The following is a 25,790-nucleotide window of genomic DNA, read 5'->3' on the forward strand; positions in this document are numbered from 1 at the left end:
GCGTCGAGAGAAAAACGGAACGCGCGAAGACGGAGCATTCAATGGAAGAGGGTAGCGGGACCCGCGACGGCAGAGATCATCGAGTCAGCGCGAGAAATTAACCTAGTTGCGTCCACCATCGCACGGCACCAGGACGGCGAGGACGGGGACGAGAACGACGGCGAGGCGGAGCGATCTCGGGAGGGTGCCTCGAGGAAGAGGAGCGGCGAAGCTGATTCGCGCCCTCGGCGGCAAGTGCGTCATCCTCCTGGTAGCACGACCTCTTCTTCCCCCCACCCCTCCCCTCCTTCGTTCGCTCTCTTGATCGTCCTTTCGTCCTGAGGCCTACTACCGAGATCTCGTCGCTGCCGTTACGTAAAAAGCGTTAACGTACAATCGACCGAAAGATCGTCTCGTCATTGTATTTCTTTTCTATCTCGAGTTGTTTTCGGAGCTACCATCCACGTGCATGTCACAGCGTGTCGCGCGTGCACTTCCATTCACTTCCGTTCTCGCTGCATTTCGCGCAAATTCGAGGTTAGGCCGCGCTTGCTGTTAGGGCTGCGTTCCGAAATTCACTGTCAGTACTGAAAATCTATAGCATACGTAACGTAAACTATAGATTTTTTAGTATGTACATACTGGCAGTATGTATCGCAATGCAGCTTAGCACGATTGTGTTGGCTCAGTTCCGGTGACGAAGACTGCCATTGTGTTCTTTAAATGACGACGAATTCGTGACAACACGTGTCTCGGTCTTTTGTAAGAGTAATTAATCTTTTGTTATTAATTTTTCTTTTATTTCTTTTTGTTATTTGCTCAATTTGATTTTAGGTTATCAGGAATCATTTTTTTTTGTATTCCTTTATTCATTCTTGTGCAATATTTCCCTATATATTGTTATATCTTTCATAGCTTATCTTCTAATCTGTAGATTTATTATTGTGTGATTATCCTTGGGATCATTTTATTGTTTGCATAGCCCTGTTTTTTATCATTCCGTTGGACTGCATTAAGACTTTTTATCTCATTTTTCCTAAATATATATATCTTCAAATATATATTTGTTTTATTTTTAATGCAACGAATGTATACTAGTTCAACTATAAACAACAAATCTTATTAAACCTGTTAGACTACGATTACAGATTGACATCCTAGAATGATAAGTGTTGAATAATATATAGTGTTGGTATTGATACATAAATTTTACATCTAAAGAAATAGATCAATCTTAACCCAGGAAAACAAATCGACATAGGTAGAAATAAATTCATTTCAACATTTTCAAATTTGCGTTTTAGATTTTTTGAATCCATCTCAATTGAAAAATAATATAAATACATCCTAATTCAGCATTATAATTCTCATTTTGTATTTTAATTAATTTTAATCTAAAAATAATATAATGGCATAAATCCATGCAAATTTGTATTTCATCATTTTTAATGAATTCACATTTTGTATTTCAATTTATTTAAATCCAAAGATACTCCAGAACTCTACAATGCGAACTCGGATGAATTAAAATGAATTCATTTGATTTTTGTTTGCTAGGAATGTTACACAAAAAAATGTTCATACATTTTATTCATAAATATTTATAATCTTTATTAACACAAATACTCTAATTATAAATTTTAATATGGCTGAATTGGACCTTTAGCTGACCAATATTATAGCTAGACTTATAATTCAGGGAACGAAATTACTACATTCTAGGGTTAAATTGAGGATTGTATGAATTGGAGATTAGAAACTGAATTAGAATAGAACTGATTAAAATTATTAAATTGATAAAATTCTATTCTTCAATTTTCAATTCATAGTCTGATATAGGCTTTATAAAATATTTGATGATGACATACTTTGATTTAACATAATTTACTTCTGTAAATTCTTCTTTTCACAATTTCTTATTAGACATGTTGATTTTTAAGTTTTTGCCTCTTATTTCTTATATGTTAATTATTTTATTTATTTATCAAACACGTGTTAGAGAGTATATTAAGAGATTATGTGTTTCACAGGTATCACCATGAACGCCAGAACGCAACTCTTTGAATTGAGCATGGAAGGACGTCAGGTGGACGAGGCAGTGGCAAGCATATTTCATAGCGTGTTATTTCATCGAAGCCTCGGCAAATTCAAGTACAAACAAGAGGGCAGCTACTCGGTGGGCACTGTAGGATACCAGGATGTGGACTGCGATTTCATTGACTTCACTTATGTTTGCTGCTCGTCGGTGCATCTCGATCAAACATTGAAGCGCGAGATATCGGGTTTTTCGGAAGCATTGCGCTCCACCGATAGTCCGGGCTCCGGCCAGATATCCTTAGAATTCTTCCAGAGGAAAAAGAGTCGCTGGCCGTTCCAACCGGAGTGCATACCATGGGAAGTGTGGACCGTGCGTCTTGAACTCATTAAACTGGCTACCGAGCACGAACGACAGATATGTCGGGAGAAGGTCGGTGATCTGCTAACCGACAAGATCCTCTACATCACTGAGGTCATGAATCGGCACGATTACATCCCGAAAGTGCCGAGTCAGGCCGAGCTGGATCTGATCTTCGATACCTCGTATCCAGACATACAGCCGTATCTCTTCAAATTGTCCTTCACGACCTCTAGTCCGTCGACCACCACGATGGGCAACACCATGAAGAAATTGATTAGAGAGACGCTATCCATTTAGTCGTTATAACTTATAGTGTAAACTTTTCACGTTAGTGCATTCGTATATAGCTTGCTAAAGTCATCGATACGCAAATTTTACTTTTCCTCTTTCATCCACACAAGTTTCTGCACTGCACTAAGCGACTTTCAGATTTTTGTATCCACAGTGACTTTAATCTGCCTCCGTAGTTGTTATAAGTTCCGAGGAAAATACTAAATTTGCGTTATGAAGGAAACAGAATGGTCCCAAGTCTTCGACCACTCGCTACCAGTGGAAGCTACTAAAGGTACTCGGAGTACTTTGCCTATGTGGTAGATTCTGCTGGATTTTGTAAGTTCCGTAGTGTCTCTTATAACGAAAACAATACTTCGTGTATATCGCAGGGACTTCCGCTGCTCTGTGTCTCTAATGTCTTTATAGTACAAATGAACAACACTGTGACACTTGCTTCTTTTGTACTTTACTATGAATGTCCATCGCATAATTTTAGCAGGATCACGTTAGTCACGTTTTATACAATGTTTTATCTCCTAACTTTCACCACTTAAATCTCCACAGATAATTGTTGTGGTAAAATGACATTATGTTCCTCTTTCGCTTTTCATCCTTTTCAAATGCTGTGTATATTGTAGAATAGATATTCGATCGATAATTTCCTTTAATAGACGAAGAATTTTTGCGCGTCACATAGTAACGATAATTTGATTTAGAATAAAAATACACAGATTTCGAGTCTATAGTTGAAGAGCAAAATGTCTTCAGATTCTTTAATGTCTAGTAGTGTCTTTGAGAACACTGAACTTAAAGATAACTCGTAACCTACTTCTTGATAAATTCCTCCGACTACACGACGGCTGTATTCGGCGCTATTGTACGCTCTGTTTTTCAGTCACTAATATTGAAAGTCTATATAATTAACCTAAACTCTTTGACGATCACAGAACGCTTGGATTATTCTGCATATGTACATATATATATATAACGTGTTAAATGCACACGACGTGTATACACGTGCGTTTGCATACAAAGCTGCAATTATTTTCATCATAAATTTAATGCTGAATATCCGATTGTGTCCAATACTAAATTTAGTAATATGGAAGTTGCTTAGTGACCGGGTCACATTTAGCGTTAAATGTGCAGAAGAGCAGAGCGTTTATTATAATTATGGTGTATGCATGAAAGCGATTGTTATTTATTTTCACGAGTGATGATACGTGACGTTATACCAGACGTTACATGTATGCAGATTAGCAAATGCGGTTATTTACACATTACTCTTTTTTTTCATTGATTTTAAGTTATAATAATCAAATTGTAAATTAATAATTATTAAGCCCGCAATATCGAAGCGCACCGAGTGATACGAAAGAACCGCACGAAAATTCGCTGTCACGATTACATTTTCCCAGACGTTTCGTGCCTTCGTATCGAATTTTTGATAGGGAAATTAATGTGCTAGGAGACTGAAATATGTACCAGATGATAGCGTATTATTTATTGAGCTCGAAACATCTCTTATCTCGTAAAATGTGGAACAGTCTCTCTCGCGCGACAGAAGATAAATCTGTGATCCTTCTCGGATTCGAGGTGATTTTGTTCTATTTCTCATACAAGTGACAAATGTGTGCCGTTAACGTCGTGTCGTTTTAGGATTTTCAAGCTAAACGGAAGGTGCAACGGCGGATGTTCGGAACGACTCGGTCGGTGGTGACCCACACCGCGATCACACATTATATTATACAATGTAAATAGCATCCGAGGAATATTGCCGTAAATCAAATCATGTCGTGCCGAGAGGGTCTCCACGCGTTCCGGGATCCGCTCCTTGGCCTTGCCTATGACCAATCAACAAAGATATCACGACGCATTAGTAGTGCACATACCTTATGAATTAACCATAGACGAGAAGCATACTGTTAATTTAATGATTAATCATGTATCGTCCCTATTGCTTTTTTTTCTCTGCCGATGTTTTTTAAGTAGTTTAATATATAATTGCGACTTATAGCTGAATGTTTCGCGACTTGAGCTTACGTCGATTGGATCTATCCTCTTGAGAGTGTTTTTTTTGTCTATTGATTAGAAGAAAAAAATGAAAGGAATCCACAGTGGTCGTCGATAGTCCGCCGCTCTCTCTCTGCGATTCCGTGTAGAAACTCGACCACAGCTCTTTCCCTTGCACTATCTGGCTTTTACTTTTTACAATTATATGACGTGCACTATACATATATTGTAAAAGGTAAAAAAGAATCACGGTGTGAAGTCGCGATATGACATGACAAAGAGAAGCGTGCGTACATGTGCGTATATATATATAATATAAATATGGCATATAGAAAAAACACAAAGAGAGAGAGACAGAGAGAGAGAGAGAGAGAGAAAAATAGAGAAAGAAGGAACGAAAGAGCGAACGAATGGCCACGTGTGCGTGTGTAAAGTTTTGCGAGTTTGTCAAATTGCCACACATGCTGTTATAAATAAAAAATTATAAATATATATAAATAATATATATATATATATAAATATAAATAGCAAAATAGATAAAACCGAGACCTGTATATTATAAGCAGCGAGACAAATGTGACAAAATGTGTAGTGTATAGTGAGAAAGATGAAATATCTGCAAGTTTTAATTTATCATGATGAGTACGCTGACGATAAATGATTAATTCTTAATAAATTACTGTATTTTATAATAGTATTTTTTTATGAAAACACCCGAGTCACCCATTTATTTAATCTCATCTTTGTAGTGTAATGAAAAACATCTGCTGATTGAGACTTGCTACTAGTCATAGTACGGAAGAGAACCACAAAATCGTTATTATTATCTACGTGTTTCATAGATATTGGTTCAATATCTACATTTTATGGACGTAGAGGCGCTCCAAATTAACGTCATAGCTAAATTGCGTCCGTGGCCGCTCTCAGACCTCTCTGCTTTAATTAAGTCACATTTGTTTTACAACATTGTCGATAAAATCGACGAATTGGAAAATGAATGTGTGGTTCGAATCTGTGCTAAAATTATATATTTTGGGAAGGGGGCTGAGAGGGATTTGAATAATAATTAGCGTAAACTCAAATCAAAGAGAAACCTGAGAAATGACAATGATTAAGCTGTTATTTCTCATTTTCGAGTTTTTTTTATGTTCTTAAAATGTGGACATTGACTTATATAGTATTCGATTTTTCTCCTAATACATTTTAATTTAAATAATTAATGTATGTTTTTGTGTTATTTTCCTACGAGCGTTATTTCTAGATTATACAAATATTATTAAAAATTAAAATAATATTAAAATAATATTCCGAGAATACTGATCAATATTCTTAATATTATTTCAATATTATGGATGCATTGTATTAATGTTATATGTTTGTTTCTATATAATATTTGTATTATATTATTTTAATATCCGTGAAATATTGTGAAAATGTTCTACGAATGTTTTGGTAAAAAATTGTTTAAATTTTATTCTCGTTTTTTGAAGATCCAGAAGGTCCAAAAAGTGGGCCAAATTTGGTTTTACTCTTTATTTAAAAAAACCATGAATATAAACTATATGAATTATATGGATTTTTCTTTTTTTAATTATCTGAGCAGATCATGTTTTTATCAGTATTATTCCAATATAACGTTTAGTTTTCGAAAAATAATGGAATGTAGTTTTAGAAAACTCGGTATTAGCGACTTTCTTCTATTTTCACACATATTACAAATATCTGTTTAATGGTATTATTATAATATACCTTCAGTATTCCCTTATCAATAGTATAAAAATATCGTACTTAGTATTATTTCTTTTAGAAGAAATTAGAAAAATGGTCGATTTATTTCAAAAATATACTTTTTTTCGTATTAGTTATCGACGCAAGGTCCAAGTAGTTAACTCAATGATAAGACGTACATACAACTGTATCGTTCCGCATGCTATGCTTCAACGAGTTTTCGGTAGATAATTAATTAATAACATTAATGTAACTTAAATATCGCGGATTTCTGATTATTAATCGTGGATTATTGTTGCATGAAATACCGACATATGATTTTTTGTTGATTTTTTTATTCCCGATGTTTCCGACATTCGATCAGCGTTTCTTCGTGAAACTCCGTATTTCACTGTCGTCTCGAATAAATGTGAAATAGTTGGCATATCTTGCAGTCGGAATCCACGCACCATTCGGAACATATCCGAGAGTCAAAGAAACTTGCTGCAATAAGATGCAAAACTAAGGGGAAACTATTTTATCTTCTCGCGGTTTTGTCGCTCTTTATCCCCCTCTCGCCTCGAAACTGAACTATGTGGATTTTCGTGCGAAGGGTATTTATTTCGATTTTATTAGATTTTGGAGAACACTACTGGATTCATGGGAATCTCAAGTATTTTTAGCTATTGCGTTGATATGGCTCTAGAGATCGATCATGGAACTTTTTTCCTAGGGCGAAAACGTGAAAAGTGAAAAATTTCTCTATTAACTTTAATGGTAAAGATTTTCACTTTTCACGTTTCTGCCCTAGGGAAAAAGTTTTATGATCGACCCCCTGGACTTCACATGACATGAATAGATCGTTATAAATTGCCATAAATCGCGAAATATAGTGATTCTACGCGGGAATGAGTTTTAATCCCGTACTTACGTCGTTGCGATTTAAAACCAACGTGCAAATCAAAACGACGACACAAAATCAAAAATAAGCGAAAAAAATTGTATTTATGCTTCTATATAATTTTACTGGACGCTTGAATTAATAGTTATTAAGTGCATTATGCAGAATCTTCGTTTCCATCTCGTTTCTTCAGTCACCATTTCAAATGGAAAATAGAAAGAATTTATTTATATGATATGGTGATATCAGTAAATACAATATATCTTTAGATACGATTTATGTTTGCAAGCATTGCAAATAAAGCTGAAACGTTTCTCTATCATCTCATTAAATAAGACAAAAAGGAAACAAAGAAAGAATAGATACTATAATTCTGTGTAGTCAATTATCGTGCATCAATCAATGTACGTTACGTGTACGATTGGTAGAGTTGTACTTTTTTAAGGAGGGACAGATTGAAAACTTCAAAAAAATAGAATTATTGTTTTGCATACTTTTTTACAATTTATCATGCATTTTATCTTGCAATTTATCAAATTTTCGAAAATTTTTATTTGCACAGTTCTATCATAAATAAAAATACATTTATAAAATTATAATCCTACGTGCACAACGTTTTTTAAATATTTTATAATAAATATTTCTGTTTCTAATAACGTTGTTGAAACAATCAATTATTAAATGTTTATTTTATCATTATTCCCTTTGCGTTTTTCATGTTGTTCAATCGGTGCCTATTACATTTGTAAATAAATTGATGAATATCGAGCAAGTGTGCTTTTATTTAAGATTGAATAAGTTAGTAACTTAACTAATTTAACTAATTTAACTTAAAGTTAATGGATAATAAAACTAATTTAAACACATAAATCAGAAATAGGCCAATAAGAGTTAGCACGGGTAAAAGTGCGCAATCACACGTATTAACATAATCATTTATTCATTTCTATTGCAATCGAACGTTTCGACTCACTTCGTATATACGTTTATTTATTATTTGCATATACTTGACCACTTGACTTTCCGTGTTGGCATTTAAGTAAGACGTTATAATCCGATCAATTCGATCTAATCAGTATACATTCTTACTTGAGACAGTGATCACGCTTTATTTTTGAACGATAAACGCTTGAGTGTATACTTTGACAGGAGAAATTTATTTCCTACGACCCCCAATATTTATCCAAGACTTCATTAGTCTTTATCAGTTCAAATGAGTGAGTCAGGAAAATAATTTAAATAATTATACGCTATCTAAAACAAAACATATGGCAGTTACATAGATAAATGTCACTGTCTGCGACACGGTCACAAGTAAAGATGCCACGACGGATTTGGCAAACCGTTGGTGATTTGACTGCTTCTCGTTTTCGGTGACTGATGACGGCTGTACAGTTTGATTTTTATTTATATTGATACGCTGAAGATGACTTCAAAGTGAGTCAAAACGTCCGATTGTAATAAAAATGAATAAATGATTGTATACTAATACGTGTGATTGCGCACTTTTATTGCGCTGACTCTCATTGGCTTACTTCTGATTTAATTGTGTTTGAATTTCAAGAGTTCTGAACTAATCAATTGCTAAAATTAATTTAGTTACGTTAAAAGTTACATGAATAAAAAAAGAATAAACAACTAACTCAATTAAAAGTTGTATTAGAATTAAATTAACTTGTATAAAAGTTGATATGGATTATTTATTAAATTGGAATGTTGTAATTGTGTAAGATTACTATAAATAACCAAATAATTACAATATAAATCATCAACTTTAATACTTTGTAAATAAAGTTTATATAAAATAATAAAGAAATATTTTCTATATGGGAATATATTTCTTAAAAAAAATTTTTTTTCATATAGATAAATTTTTAATTTAAAAGAGAAAGTTATTAAGTTAAATTTTGTGTTTTAAAAATAACTACTTAAAATTAAAAATTAACTAATTAAAAATTAATTGAGTTAAAAGTTATTAATTTTGTAACTTTGTTAAATAACTTTTAATTTTTTAAATTATTGCTCAAATCTGTTTGTAATCTTGCTGATTGCTAATCATGATAATAGTTTTAATCATTTTATTAAATAAATTATACTTCATATTGCTTTTACAGAATTTCTTTTACACAATTAACATACACATGCTAATGTATACGGTTCTAATCTATTTTTTGCCAAAAAGAAAAAAAATTGTACATTATATTATCGACTTTTATCTTAACCCTTAAACACACCAATCCCGTAAAATACCTAAACACATTTTTGGGTCTAAGAGACTTTTTCAACGTTGAAAAGTTATAACTTTGGTTCCAATCGATCTTTTTTTCACATGAAAGTTCAGAATCTCAGAAATGTGACTGCATAATTGGCATTGCCGAAACATGATTTATTGTTAAGTTATAAAAGAAAAACCATTAAGCAAAAATTAAAAATTGTTTAAAACTTTACTTTTCCTTTAAAAAATCATATTTCCGCAACAAAAAACTTTTAAGGATTTTCAAACACGGTGTTTAAAAGCTAATGAGTCATACTTTAAAAAAAAATTATAGTATTGTCATTCCTTTTAAAAAGTATAATTATATAACAAGGAAAATATGAGGTATTTTTGGGTGTCTAAAAATCCACTTATTTTTTAAATTATATCTTTGCAACCAAAACTTTTAAAGACTTTACACTGCGGCGTTTTAAAACTAAAGAGTCATACTTTTAAAAAAATTATGTCACTGTCATTTCTATTAAAAAATATACTTACGTAACAAGGCGAATATGAGATATTTTTGATAAACTCAAAGTGTCTAAAATTGAAAATTGATATGTTTCATAATACGTATATTTCACGTGAGATCTCAATGCAGTAAGTAGAAATCTGTGTTTCATAAATTGTATGCACGTATGTGTGCAAGACGCGTTCGTTTGATAAAACTGATCAATATCCTTTTTAATATATTATATTACGTATATATTACATTCCGATATCAGTTAGGAAATGGATGCGGCGCGCAATACACGTAAGCTAAAGATTATGAAAATTCATACCAAGTGTTCTTTTTACTTTCTCCGCAGTATCGGGAATTTTAGAGTTAATCAACATCGGTAATATTAAATTAATTTTTAATCAAGGGTAGCGTCTTGCGCCAAGTATATTTTTTTGTCTTTCCATGTAATTTAATTTTGTGATATTACTTTTCTAATTTGTTTCAAGAATTATATTTGGAACCGACAGTAACGGCCCATAGTTTGAAAATAAACTGTATGTAAAATCACATATGGAATAATATTATTTTAGCATCAAAATTTTATTATGACTATATGGCTCTTCCTTCATTTAAATTGATGTATAAAATATTATTACGATAGATTGAGGCAAATTGAATTAATTTTCCTTCATATATAAAAAAGTAATAATAAACTAATTTTCTTATTAAGTTTTACTATAAATTCTTAATCTTTACATCTTTGGCTCGAGTTTTATATAATAAAATAAACATAAATATGATATTTCTTATTGCACAACGAAAAAAAATTAAGAAAAAGAAGTGGATCACTAGTTAAAAGAAATGAAATCTAGAAAAAATAAATTTATGACTAAACTCTTTAAAAGATCCTGTTGAACTTTTTCGTTATAAATTCACAAAATTATCGGAATCGTGATTTTATATGAGAGACAAAATCTATTTTCAGTTATTTACATCTCTATAAAAAAACTAGAAAGTTGAATAAAAAACTTAGTAAAAAAGAACAGTTTTTTACTTTGGTCTTGTAAAGTTTTTTTACTCGGCTATATATCGACATTTAACGCTGTGTTCTTGTTTTAGAATTCAGTTTTTGTATTTATTCAAAAGAATTCTGTACAAAGATAAGTGCAAACACAATCAAAATGTAGTATAATAATTAAAATTATAAAATTATTATAAATTATTATCCATAAGAGATTTCAGAAGAGTAGAGAAAGTTGAGGCAGAATATTACTTGCTCTATAAATCTTCAATTAAAAGCAATTAAAACTAGATTTTTCCAGCAGGTAGTTTTTAGGTAAGTCACCGCAGAAATGTTTTTTGAGACAAAGGTTTTTCTCTCTCTAAAGTTTTCAAAGATGCACAATGAGACTTGATATGCATTGCGCGCAGGCGTAGACTTAGATTTGTTCTTACACTAATTTCGAAAAGACATTATCAACTAGCATCGCATAACAAAAAGTCATTTTTGCTTGGAAATTGAAATTATAAATATGAAGAAATATTAAATAACATCGAAGAAAAATAACGTAGGTATCAGATGTACATCCCGTTTCTTTCATCTCTATTCTTCATCAATGAAGAAAACTATTGTGACTCAGTCTTATTTTCTTGCGAGGGTGGGAGGATTGGGATGGGTAGCGGTGTAAATATCACCCTCTCCAGGTGACTGTTCCAAGGTAAAAATTAAGTATCGATACCATCGATCACCTCATCATAAATATCTTCGTATGTAGGTGTGTAGGTAGGCGCATATCACAATCATACGTGATACGCCTGCGCGCGAATTTGCCCTCGGTCTCCCTCAAAGAGTCGAAGCCGATTTTCTCTCGCGTCTCAGTCCTCAGTCTGCTTCCGTCGCTGACATAGGTCAGAGAAGCTGGCTCCGCGACGCGGAGCCATACTGATCGTTACGTTGACGACGATTGAGTTTAACAGTGAGTACGACAGATCGTCGTATTTCGATCGTGATCTTGAGATCTTGACGATTCGCGAAAAATCGTCACGCAACGGAACAACGCATCTCACGAGATAGATCAAGCGTGATAGCAACACGTGCTCTTCACTCACGTTCGAAAAGTGCCGCGATTTTTCGCGCTCATTTTCACGTATGTGTGTATGTGTTAAATTAGTGTTTATATTTTACCGTGTGTGTTTCTTTGTTTCTTAGATTTTTTTTTTTTTAAAGATATTAATCGAAGTAGTAGATCTCATGAACTTATTCTGCATTGTCTTGGTGGACTATCATCGTTGTCTCATCGCACACCGGCAGAAATTGCTACAGTCCAATCTCCGACTCTGCTGACTCTTCAACAGGTGGCTGAAATCGATCTCTCACTTATAACGTAGGTGATTGCTTTTCATGCTATTGCTGCACGTACTCTCTTCTTTTTATGTCTTCTTTTTTCGTTTTTATTTTAGTGTGATGTCGTCTAAGTCTTTAGGATATTGATGTGCAAGTTGGAAAAATTTGGAAAAGAGAACAGAGTTTCGATCAAATTCTTTCCGAGTATCTTTTTTATAATAATGCAGCAGTTTTTTGAAAGAATATTAAGAATATTAGATTATCGTTTTAAAATTTAAATTATTGTTAAGTACTGCAGGATTAAATAACAACTGCAGAAGGGTAAAACACAAGTTCATTTAGAAAATACGAAAGTACTTCTAACGGGTCGTTCGACAAATTCACTCCTTGACTAACAACTAAATCGCACAAACGAATATCCAATCCTGTACTACTGCAGCACTTTTTAAAAATATAACTTTTGATATAATATTTGATATCATAAAATCAATATTTCATCTAAATCAACTTTAGATCATGAGTGAATTATCTGTATTATAATTTATTTTTAGTAGCATGCTACCCGCCGGATAACAAATCTGAAATTCGAAAGTCGAGGTAGTCAAGTAAGAGGAATACTTGTACTTTATAACATTTTTTCCGTCTTTAAAAAAAAATGGAGAAAAACTAATTTTTTTTCCTCGATTTTATTTTCCTGAAAAATTAAAAACACTGAAGATAATCGTTACTAAGAAGAAAGTATATCGAGTAATCGCTTTTCCTTATTTGTAGAATTGATACTTTTCTGCGTATACGTACAGAAGTACCAATTAAATTCTCGATTTTAAACATTACGGCTGTGTGCACAACTCCACTAACAGTCTTTTATTCAATCCAATCTATTCATTATTTTCACCATTTATTTATGTTACACGGAAAAACATTAGTACCAAATTAAAACTAATGTACTCTATTTAATAATCATTGTGTTTCATGTATAAGTAAGAAATTATATTCTTGCTTACATATGAAACAACGACGATAATCTTGGTTAAACATATAATGTAATTTTCTTTAAAGAATGAGATAAATCTTAAATCTTAGAAAAATATTATATTTTTACTTTAATATTATAATAATCATTTAAAGAATACAATATGGTTGTTTTGGTAATAACAATATTAAAAAACTTTAATTTTTTGTTTGAAGATATTGTTTCTATCTATTTCTCTTTCTTTTATCTAATATTTACTTTTCTTAACTCATAAAAATGATTATTGACTGATAATATATATTTTTTCTAATGATACTATACAAACATTAAATATATTTTTCTATGTAAGCAAGTCATGCCTGTACGCTATATATAATTTTTTTTTCAATATTTAACATTTTGAAAATAAACGATTTTATGATTTAAAATTTTAATGATTTAAAACATTCAAACTCACTTTTTGCAAAACTTTGTTTTTTAAATTATGTTGTTGCAGCAAATGAGCGGTAGTATAGCGTTAGATTAAAAATTAATATGATTAAGTCGAGGTTCCACGAAGCGTAGCTTGCCATAGTTTGTGACTTGCCTACACGTTATAAGTTCAGTTCATAAATTGATAAAAAAACAAGCTAAACCGCGATTCTACAGCGTGGAAAGTCTCGTCGAGCTATGGTAGATCATCCCGCACCGTGAAAATAGGAACTTACTATCGCTGGCGATAAATCATGATTTGTGACTCGTTGTTTCCGCAGACTGTCAATAGATTGGAGTTTATTAGAGACTCGCGACTTACTTTTGATTGCACAAGACTTTTCTATATGTTTGCACAAACGTGTTAGAATTTATTCATTGTTAGTCTAGACACTCATCGTTAAGTGACTTCTTGATTATTCAAGTCGTACACACTATAAAGTGTAATGAGAAAATTATCGAATTTTGGCAATTATATAAAAAAGATAATAGAAAAAATTTTGTATCTAATCATTATTAAAATTATTACGGATTATCTGAAATTCATTACACAAAGACTGAAATGTGGTAAACAATTCGTAGAAAACAATCAAAAAACATGGACACATTTTAGTACAAAGATTGAAAAAAAAAAGATAACTTGTTAGCAATATATAGAAAATTGCATTAAAAAATGTAAGTTTTTATAAGAACAGAAAGTGACGTTCGGAAGTTTCTAAATTGTAATACAGCACTATATATTGAAATGTATAACCAATATAGGACGCTGTTACGTATACAAAAGAAATTACATTAGAAAGAAATAGTTTCTAGATATAAATTTTTTAATAAAAATCTCCTTGCCTGGGTAGTTAATAAAATTCTCATTTTAGATGTGTATACCATATATTCATGGGGTATATACCCATATATTGCATAGGCATTTTCTCATACCGTTGAGTATCTTTCTATGTTAAATAAATATCTGTCTATAAGTCGTGCGTGTCTCTTTTTTTTCTTACACATTGAATATTGTTCTAAGTAGTTGGGAGAAATTACCAAAAGAATCGCTTCCAGCAAGACTTAATAGAATGAAATACAAGGTACGGAAAATTTGTTTGACAGACAAAAGAAATATATGTCAGATATATTAAGATTGCTTACTAATGTAAGATCTAATATCTGCCTATTTAACAAGTAGGTTGTGTTATTTATTTTGGTAAATATTTTTTATATTTTTTTTAGATCTACAAGAAAAGATTGATCTGGAGCGGAAGAACGTTTCTATAAATCTGGCATATAAACAATATTAATAAATATTGTCGCCAACAATAAAAATGGCATGTAAAACATTTCATTTATGTAGTCTTCATAAATATATGAATTGTGTTGATATTTAAATGTTGATATATTTGTTATATAATTAATATTTAAATTTTATTTATTTTTGTTAAATTTTGTTTATTTCTTTCTCTTACAATTCCTACATTTTTTACGCTCTATATTTATGAGTAGATACCCATGAGATACCCATAAATATCTATGAGTACATACCCACGATTAGATACTCATAGGTAGAAGTCCCAGTTTTCCCCAAAGGTATCTCCCTTTTTTGTTTACCTATGAGATTTCCATCAGGGTTAATAAATAATTTTACAAGTTCAATGCGCAGAATTGATCGCTTTCACCACTTTATTGCATACAATGAATACACAAATAATTACATGTAATACTTTTCTATATTTGTATATTTTCTATACTTTTCTATATTTCTTAACAAAATTTGTCTTCTCAAATAGTTTTTATATAAATATTGTTTTTTTTTTAACTTTTTAACAATGTTTAACATTTTATATTAAAAGAGAATGGTTATATTTATAAGATTTATTCATTTTATTCATTTCATTTAATCTATTCTTGCTCGTCTGTCCGTACAGAACCTTCTTCCTTAATTAAACATTTATTCGCTGTCATCTTGCAAATTAACCTTTCGCGGCATGATAGGTCGCTTAAACCCATTTTCATTAATTATTACGATGAATATCTTGACGTTAAATATCGGTTTTTTTATCTTAGTAGAGTCTCTATTACATAAGCAAGTGTAAAAAAGTAGATAACCGTAAATCTTTATTTGCATAGTTACTATAAATAAGTAGTCAAAACTCGTATTATTTATAAAAGAAATAATTTTCTACTAAATTATTATCAAAACGATAATTTAAGCACTTATTTAAGACACTTTAAAGTATTTAAAAAAATTTTGTTAGATATTTTTGCTACATTGTTTTGTTATTATAAATTAATAATTTTATAAAAATGTATGGAAAATTATGGAAAAAAATCAATATTTTCATTCTATAAATCCAAATAAATAGTTTGAAAATCTTTCGAGCCGAAGTTCCACGGTGCAAGACTCGGCATGGCTCGTCAAGACTTCTACGCATCGTGGAACACAAGTTACAGCGAATCTTTACGAGCCATGTATCGTAAAATTAGACAAATTTAGGTGAGCCAAGATGAATTATGAACCATAAACCGTGGCGAGTCACGCGTCACGAGACAGCGGCTCAAGATCGGATGAAAATCGTTTTCGAGACACACAGCAGTCTTTATCCCTGGTGAAAATAGAAAGCTTCTTAAAGTGTTATACGAGCGTCATACAAGCGTCTTACGCTGTAATGTTTCATTTATACGTTTTATAAAGAGTTCAATTACGCTTTTCATCGCTCTTTTCACACGCTTTCTTTATGTTCCGATGTTCCAATTTATGTTTTACGCTTGCTTTACTCTACATTTTTGTCAGGGATTGTATGATTCAGTCAAGCTGTGAGCCCTTTGACTCGCGACTAATCTACCGACAGTCTGGAAACGACGAGTTGCGAATTATAACGAGCCACTGTTTTCACGACTTGTCACGACTCGACGAGCTTCTATACATTGTGAGATTTGTGTTTTTTATCAGTCTGCGAGCCGAAAACGATAAGCTTAGGCAAGACGAATCTCGAGACTCTCGAGAATCTCTATGACATACCATTCTTCATGAAAAAAAACTACAAGAACAAGAAAAAATTACTGGTGTACTATTAAACAACTTCAATGATGGATTATATTGTAAAATATTTAATAATAGGTCATCTTGACTCGGCCATTTTGAATTTAAACATTTCTATTTCTGATTCGTAATTGACTCGAAAAATTTCGGAATACAAAGTTTCAAAAAAATCGGTCTGCTACCAAAATTTGCGACAAGGGATTAATAAACAAGGTGTATTGACAAAGGGAGAGTCAAAATTTTATATTGCGGATTTTGTGAAATTTTGAATTGTTATTTTACATTTTTTCACTAATTTAGAGAATGTAATAATTTACAAGAAATTATATTGTTTAAAGTTTTTTGTATGTTTTATGTATCTAATATTATGCATTAATAGGCGGAATATAAAGTAACATATTTAAAATAAACAAAATATATGATATCAAAGATTCTTTATGAAAATAATAATTTAATAAAAAAGAAAAGAAATTTTCCTTAATTTTAGTATACCATGTGTTTGTATCAATTATTTTTTTAAATACGGAATTGTATTTATTTATTTAAAGGACATAATGTTCTTATTCTTAAGTAAATTATTTACTAAAAACTATTGTATGCAATACAGTTAATGTATATTGAAATATAAATTTTATTTGTTATACATTAGTGTTCTTTTAATAATACAAATTTAAATAAAAAAAATAATTTTTCTATAAAGTAAATTATTTATCACTCGTAAAAAGCATGTTTTTTAACAATACAGTAAACATATATTACATTATAGTTTTTTTTTTATAAATAATAAATGTGTCTATAAAACTAAAAAAATATCTATTAAAAATCTGAGAATTATTTATTAAAGATTATAGAAGTTGTATCCAAAGGCGTTAGTGTATGATTATTTTATTTGTAATTAGATTATTTAAATTGATTTAATGTTGTATATACAATTTTTTAAAACACTCTTGTTTGCATAGATTTGAATTATGAACCTCCTGTAAATGTGCTACGTTGTTTTTTTAACCGAGAGATGTGCCACATATTATTTATTTATGATATAAGTAGTGAACTCTCTGTTACTATAAATAAAAAATTTTTTTTGTTTTTATGGAATATATTATTTCTATTCAAATATATGTTTCATAAATTTATAAATAAATTGTTTTAAAAAGTTTTTATTTCATACGAGCAATTTAATTTATTTTCGTAATTTTGGAAAAGTAAATTTAAACATATATTTACTAAAAATTGTTATTTTACAAATCAAATATCCGGATTTAATAATTAAAAAATTTATTTACTAGATTTCTTCAATTATTACTGTAATGTAATGTATTAAACCTAAAATTAATTCAAACAAATTTTTCAATAAGAAGTTATTTTTCAATTTTAATTTACTTTAATTTAATTTACTATAATTCAATTTAATTCAAATAAATAATGTTTAAAGCTTCTTTTTTTAATTGCAGTAAACTGGAGGATTGAAATAAAAAAATAACATTTGTTCAAAAAGTTTATTTAAAAGTTTATTTCAAATTCAAATTTAATATTATATTTAATAATTATATTTGTTAAAATTTTTTTAGTGTGTTACCTTTAAATTCACTGTTATTTATTTGCTACAGTATTCCATTTGTCACTTTCGGTTTCAATGTGAATTCTACTTGGAATATAGTCTTATTGTAAAAATATAAAACAATAATATTTAATTTGGCGATGATTTTAACGAGAAAACATGTGAAGTAGAATTTAAAAGTTGATTAATTGTTAATTGCCGCGATACAAGGAAGAAACTAAATATTTGATATGAGTTAGCGATTAATAAAAACATAGTGCTGCTTATTTGTCCTTAAGCTGTCAGATAATCAAACTTAAATTAGATTGTGTTTGAAAGATTATCTTGGTGGAAGTCGGGTAAGAGACACAACGCTTGCATATGCTTCGAGCGTAAACGAAGCTTTCAAACAGTTGGCCTTGCGAGGATACCGCGGCGCGAAACTTTAGCTAATCTGCTTATCTGAGCCTATAACTCTCTTATCTATCAGAACCTCTTGTCGTCTAAATGTCCATCGCGCTCGATAACAACAACGTTGTTGATGTTAATAGATGATGAGTTTCATGAGAAATTAAGCGGTTAACCCATTCTACATCGACAGAAAAGACTTCTAAATTTATATTATTACTTTTCTATTCAATCTTATTACGTATCATAATAAGATTAATAAAGAGACAATCATAATTATTATTAGGAAAAAAATATTAGAGGAGAAGAAGGTAGTATGGCACTCATTTTCATTTATTGAATAACTTTGTTTATAATTAATATTTTCTATTGAAAATTGAACGATTACATTCGTCGAGTATTGTTTAATAGATTCTAAACTCATAGTAATAAAATATTTATCATTTAGGACGTGATTTATAAAAATTTAATGCACTGAATAATCGGTGGAAGAAAAAAAGTGGTTGTAATATAACTACTCATAAAAATAATTTTAAAAAATTAGTTTAGTTTAAAAGAAACATAATACTTTGTTACAAAATTATATATTTTAAATTTTTCATTGTTTAGAATTTTCTTGATTTAGAATTTTTTTGCGTTCAGAAGCTTTAGAAATACCATTAGAAATTTCATGAAAAATATCATTTTATCACTGTTTAACATTAAACAGCAAGCATAAAATAATGTCTCTAACGTTTCTAAACACCGCTCTTCAGAATGACAATCGATTTATCAAAGAAATATTTCGCTTATAAAATAATATAAAAATTTTGCTTAAAAAACCATATTAACAAAATTCCATGTTATTGTTTTAACTTTGTATAACTCGAAATGTATACGGCCGAATAAAAAGTTAAATAACAAAAAAGAAACACTCGAGTGTATGTACCTTTGTGTGATAATACACTCAAGTTTACGAATAATGAGGAAATGTATGTAATTAAAAGTTACATACGAAAAATGTCTTATAACAATTGTCAGTTATTATGTTTTGGCATATTAGCATCACTAAAAAACGACGGGCTACTAAACTCCATAAGCAATTGTTAGAATACGTCAACCCAAAAACGGAAATAATAGCCATATTGTCGACTGTAGCCATAATATCCTCTTCTCTTCTATATATATTCTTAAATAGAAAAATTCTTAAATCTAGAATAAAATAATCTTGAGACTATCTTATAAATTTAATTTTCTCACACAAATTTCGATTGGATAATGGAAATCTATGGTGAATCTCGTAACATTCTTGATTTAATAATAATAATGATAATAATAGATTTAATAATAATAGAGCGTGAATCTGAGGAAAATTTCAAGAATGTTATTTTTGACGAAATATCATGAAAGTTCATAACAAGCACGTTCCAACGCTCGCAACACTCACAAGCGTATTTTTTCCTCGTTTAATATTTGATAAACAACAAGATTCCAAGAGCGTTGCGAGTATTAAGTGGAACGCACCCAAAGGGGCAGCTCACTTTGTAAATAATAAAAATATCTCAACTCATAGCCATTAATGATCCATTAGATTCATAAGAATTTATATTGTACGCGTAAACAAAGGCTATTGAATCTTCAAATGCGTTGATTATAATGCATTGCGTTTGTCTTACGAGCAAATTTTTATTTTAAATGTAGAAATATATAAGTTGAAATTTATATATTATTTTTGTCGCAAAATAATATCTTATTAAATTCACTGACCTCATCTTAATATTGCTTTATTTTTATATTGAATAAGATTGCAATAAGATTATGTGTATCAGAGAAGAATACTTTTAGTTTTGTAACTAAAAATCTTTTCTGAGAGAGTAATCTAAAAAATATAAAATTTGTTAAGTCAACTGTTATGTAGAAATAATTTCTATTTTTAAAATATACAATATTTGAATCACAAACATATAATTTTTTTAATTATCAAAGTCAAATTTCACTTATAAATTTATTTTATATTTTTTAATAATTTTCAATTATTAAAAAATATAAAATAAAAATTGTAAACTGCGGCAGAATTTTTCAAAGAGGATTAGAATTAAATAATAGGTTTTCAAAAGCAGTATTTAAACTATAAATATATGAATTTAATTACTAAAGTCAAATTTTAATTATAGATTTATTAGAGATATATATTTTTTAATAATTTTCAATTATTAAAAATATAAAATATAAAATTGTAATCTGTGGTATAATTTCTGCAAAGTTTCTAAAAGGCGCCATAGGGCCTGTATCCCAGGGATTCGACACACATCACCTCCTTCCTTTAGCATTACCTACGCCATTTTTGGAAAAATGTATAACTTCAAAAACACTCAAGCTGCGTTTGCAGAGCGTGCTATCAGCGTTAATGCGTCATTTTATCCTTATTTTTACGTTTACTTATAAAAATAGAATGACAAAATAGCACTAATAGCGCGCTCTTCTAACACTGCCTCATTCTGCTCGTTCTTTATTTTGATCAATAATCCGATGAAAGTAATTTTTGCTTAAAAGCTACGTTATATAAAATGGTCCCATAAGCATTATTCATTCGTATTGCAATTCTTGAATCATAGTGAATGGGGTTAATTTCTGGTCCATAATAGCATCATCGTTAGTCCAGACTGGTTCTCTGCATAAAATAATAGAATACATAATGGCATAGAGTTGTCTAGAAAAAGCGACTTTAAAGAAAAGAAATAAAAGCTTCAGCCGGCCAACATAGTACGGGGAACTCCTGGAGAGCTTTTGGAGAACTATCAAATCATTTTAAGCTTTATTTTAAGCTTCAAAAGAACTCACACGAAGTTCCCTGGGAGCTCCTACGTCTGCTTTTGAGAGCTGTAAGCTTCATTTAAGCTCCCTGAGACCTTCATTTAAGGGAGCTTAGCAGCCTGAACTCCCAGGGAGCTTATCTCGTCGAATTTTGGAAACTCCCTGAAAGCTCAGCAATCTGAACTCCCTGGGAGCTTATTTCGTCGAATTTTGAAAACTAGGAGCTCAGCAATCTATTTTGGAACTTAAGCGCAGCTTTGTGCTGTGTGGGGGACTTTAACATTTGGCCTATTTAATGATTATAATCGTTCTGACGTACTATATGTATCAATTAATTGCCCAAAGAATCTTAAATTTTATCCTCTAATTGAATTTATCTCCGATCTTGCTGTTCAACAGGTGGTCGAAATCGATTTCGCACGTATTAATGTATAAAATAATAAAATGCAATGTATAGAATCGCTTAAAAAGACGGAAGAAGCAATATGGCCAGTCAAAGGCATCGAGCACCTTGCGAGCAAGATCGAGCATGAGAGGAATACATGCATGTAATAATCTATTTATAATTAACAACGCGCCACGATCTTTCATGCTCAATTTCTGTACGTATGTGTATGAAATTATCATTTATATTTTACCGCGTATTTCTCAGAATAAAGTAATAAATTCTAAAAACTTTTGCACTCTTCAAAAATTTCTGCTTGATGAATTATCATTGTTCCCTCGCACACCGGCAAAAATTGCTGCAGTCCAATCTCTGGCTCGATTGATTCTTCAACAGGTGGCTGGAATCGATCCCTCACGTATAACGTACATAACCACTTTTTCATTTTCTTTTTTATTCGTGTAATTCGTTGTCTATAGGGTATAAATGTAAAAGTTGGAAAAATTCAGACAAAAGAATTACACAATGACCTATTATGACCAGGAAGTGTATCAACACATTGAAATTGAGAAAAACGGCTAACCGAAAGCGAATCTTAGTGATCAATAATAATTTTCTAGCTGAATTTGTATACATTTACAAGTTTCTCCGAACTGCCGCATGTTTATCAGACTTTAAAAACGCAACTGTAAACTTAAATAGAACAAGAAATGTATTGTAATGCCATAAATTAAATTGCTAATTAATTTAATAATTTTAATATCTACAAGTATGTCTACAATTTTGGATTTGGTTTAAAATTTTCTTAAAACATGAAACTTTAAGAAAATACAAAAATCAATTTTTTTCAAATTTACAGAGTGGGGTGATCCTTCAATTCACGGTTCACGGGTCAACGTTGCTGGCGAACGCTTTGTTTCGGAATCTCTTCCGATTAATTGCCTGAATCTCATTACCGACGAGGTAGAGATCAAGGACTAGAGAAGTTTTCTTACTTCTTTCTTTCAAGGGAAATCAAGAAAATGGAGAGAGATAACCAAACTACAGTAAATAACTTGCCGCAAGATATGATGTCGAATCTGGCTGTGCAGCTAGTGTTCTATGTGATCTACAGTGTTATTTTCTTCTTGGGACTATTTGGTAATATGTTGGTGATCTTCGTCGTCGGGCGAAACCATCGGATGCAGACAGTTACCAATCTCTTTATCGCGAATCTCGCGCTCAGTGACATGCTGCTCTGTTTGTTAGCTGTGCCCTTTACTCCTTTGTATACTTTTCTAGGCGGTTGGGTTTTTGGTAAAACTCTTTGTCATTTGGTACCTTACTCTCAGGCCGTCAGCGTGTATATTAGTACGCTCACATTGACAAGCATAGCAGTCGACCGGTTCCTGGTGATCATCTATCCATTTCAAGCGCGTATGATGATCAGGACATGCTTAGTGATCATTATGGGTATTTGGTTGATCTCGTTACTAATTACTTTACCATTTGGCCTCTACATGCGCCAAATTGAAGACGAATCACACGTCTTCTGGTGCGCGGAGAATTGGCCCAGCGAGTCGTTTCGCCAAATTTTCAGTGCGTTTACGTCGGTAATGCAGTACGTCGTGCCGTTTTTTGTGATCGCCTTTTGCTATATATGTGTGTCAATCAAACTGAACGATCGAGTGCGCGCTAAACCCGGTAACAAGTCTAACAAGCGTGAAGAAGAGGAGCGCGAGAGAAAACGCCGGACAAATCGGATGCTGATTGCCATGGTTTCAGTATTCGGTGTATGCTGGTTGCCGTTGAACATCGCTCTCATCATTGCCGACTTCTACACAACTGTTTACTATGATTGGCCCTACTTTCGCTTCTACTTCTTTATATCACATTGCATTGCAATGAGCAGCACGTGTTACAATCCATTCCTCTACGCCTGGCTTAATGAAAATTTTCGAAAGGAATTTCAACAGGTACGTACATGTTTAAACTGTCATTCCTTTGAATACCATAGTACGAAAGTTGAGACATAACTAGACTTTTCGAAGCATCTGAAGATAGTAAAAAGGACTGTTCACGTAACAGACAGTTCGATTAATTAATATAAGGCATTAGATATTAAAATTGGCTCGTAGAAAACAGAATCAGTAATGTGTGTTTGTGTGTGAGTGTAACATATGTATCCTATACGCAAGGGTCTACAGTGTGTGCTCGAGTCTATTAGGTTAGGCTAGACTCAAAGGATTATGCTAATCCTTCCTGCCTAGATGCTTGCTCTTCTTTTTTCAGTATAGAACCTTTAATGAGGATCAGTACAGTCTAGTCTGCTCTTGATGTATGTACACTGATAATGAGAAGCAAAAAGGTTTGGTTGCAACACTTTTTTTTTATGAGTTTTGGAACTTAGCCTTGCTCATAGAGCGGATGTACGTAACTGATTAGATCCATGAGTAAGAACAAATCGCTCGATGATCAGACTGCATTCCGAAACTAAAAAAAAAAAAGTGTTTTAACCTTTTTGCTTCTCAGTGTACAGCTAGACGTAAGACAGAAGAAGAAGCACATTTTAGGAAACAATAATGCAATAAGTCAACCAGATTTGTTGTAAATTGGATAAATTGAATGGAATGTGCATTTGATTTACGGAAATGATATTATAACACGAAAATACTCACAGATTTCATTTCTTCACACTTTCTGACTTTCTGTCCGCCTGACTGTGTTGCACAAATCAAGAACAGATTTGTTGTTTACTTAAATTATCATGATGATACAAACTGTTTCTTGATTAAATTTGTCTGTAATTAATTGAACAGCCAGTCGATTATTTGCTATCGTACATAACTGTTGAACGGGGTTAAAGTTTCTACTTGTCAACGGCAGACGAAGCAGCTCATCTTTTAACGACTTTTTATCGTCGAAGAGTAAAAACTAATCGTACACACACTTTTGCGTTATAGTTTTATACCATAAATCATGTTGCAACTTTCTGTGCATCTCTTGGCAATACGATGCGCCACGTATTGTGGATCGTCTATTTTTCTACAAATTTTTAATAAAATTTATACAGTTATTATTATAATTTTTACAAGTATAAAGTAAATATAAAAACTAAAACTGTCAAGTCGGTAATTCGAAAATCTCGAGATTTGAAATTATATACTTATAGTTATCGAAAAGAGAAAAGAATAATTCTCAAGATAGAATTAGATAGTTCCAGAAAAAAAATTAGCAAATAGTCACTGCCAATTCAGCAGCTCGAAGCAGACAGAATAGTAAAACGGGTGCTGTCAACCATTCCTTCCACGTGCTGTAGTAAAAAAGGATCCTAACTGGTATTACTGTAGCAAGTGCAAAGCATGTTGGAACTAGAAATGCTGGATCTGAGGTACTACTTTAGAGGAAGGAGATACGCACACTAAGAAAGTCATTTTATTGTCACATCTTGTGTATACGAGCAAGCGGATCATTTTTATTACGATCAGAGAGGAGATGTACAATACTTGACATAAAATCTACTTTCGTACAGTTGCTAAACCGTACACTTGCAGAACTTCTGCAGTAAAAATCTGAATCTCTCAAAGTTTTTGATGCAACCTATTTCTTGAAAATGTATTCACAAAGCGCATTGTTCTCAAGCTTTTTGGACTTCTATTTAGGCAAGGTAGCTAGATAAAACTTCTATGAAAAGGTAATATTAAAGAGATTATTGTAAAAGCGTTATTTTTAAAGCTTTCTAAATGTTTATTTTATACAAGGAAGCTGGTCAGTGCTTCTATAAAACAAGCAATATTGAAGTTTATTGTAAAAGTATTGTTTTCAAACATTAAAAAATTTTTATTTAAATAAGAAAGCTATACGATTGGAAAGTTCATGTTAAATTTAATACATGTCGCATG

General features: G+C 31.4%; 2 protein-coding genes across 9 annotated transcripts in view; both read left to right on the forward strand.

Moving 5' to 3' along the window:
- On the forward strand, nucleotides 1–5,355 carry LOC113004023 (autophagy-related protein 101). 3 transcript variants are annotated; one of them, XM_026135960.2, is made up of 2 exons: nucleotides 1–234; nucleotides 2,010–5,355. In XM_026135960.2, exon 2 carries the CDS (start codon nucleotides 2,018–2,020, stop codon nucleotides 2,672–2,674), a length of 657 nt encoding a protein of 218 aa, XP_025991745.1. In that variant the 5' UTR covers nucleotides 1–234; nucleotides 2,010–2,017; the 3' UTR covers nucleotides 2,675–5,355. The 3 variants fall into 3 exon arrangements, with proteins under 3 accessions (XP_025991745.1, XP_025991746.1, XP_039308425.1); XM_026135961.2 differs by lacking the exon at nucleotides 1–234 and adding an exon at nucleotides 314–747; XM_039452491.1 differs by lacking the exon at nucleotides 1–234 and adding an exon at nucleotides 549–741.
- Nucleotides 5,356–8,215: 2,860 nt separating this feature from the next.
- The window catches only part of LOC105195500 (prolactin-releasing peptide receptor-like), a 37,310-nt gene continuing 19,735 nt past the window's right edge, over nucleotides 8,216–25,790 (forward strand). Inside the window, exons 1-3 of one of the 6 annotated variants that reach the window (XM_026135946.2) lie at nucleotides 11,722–12,122; nucleotides 12,195–12,351; nucleotides 22,769–23,864. In XM_026135946.2, coding sequence (XP_025991731.1) covers nucleotides 22,932–23,864 — 933 coding nt within the window. In that variant the 5' untranslated portion in view covers nucleotides 11,722–12,122; nucleotides 12,195–12,351; nucleotides 22,769–22,931. 6 annotated transcript variants of the gene reach the window in all.

The sequence above is a fragment of the Solenopsis invicta genome, chromosome 8, assembly GCF_016802725.1.
Source record: "Solenopsis invicta isolate M01_SB chromosome 8, UNIL_Sinv_3.0, whole genome shotgun sequence".
NCBI lineage: Eukaryota > Metazoa > Arthropoda > Insecta > Hymenoptera > Formicidae > Solenopsis > Solenopsis invicta.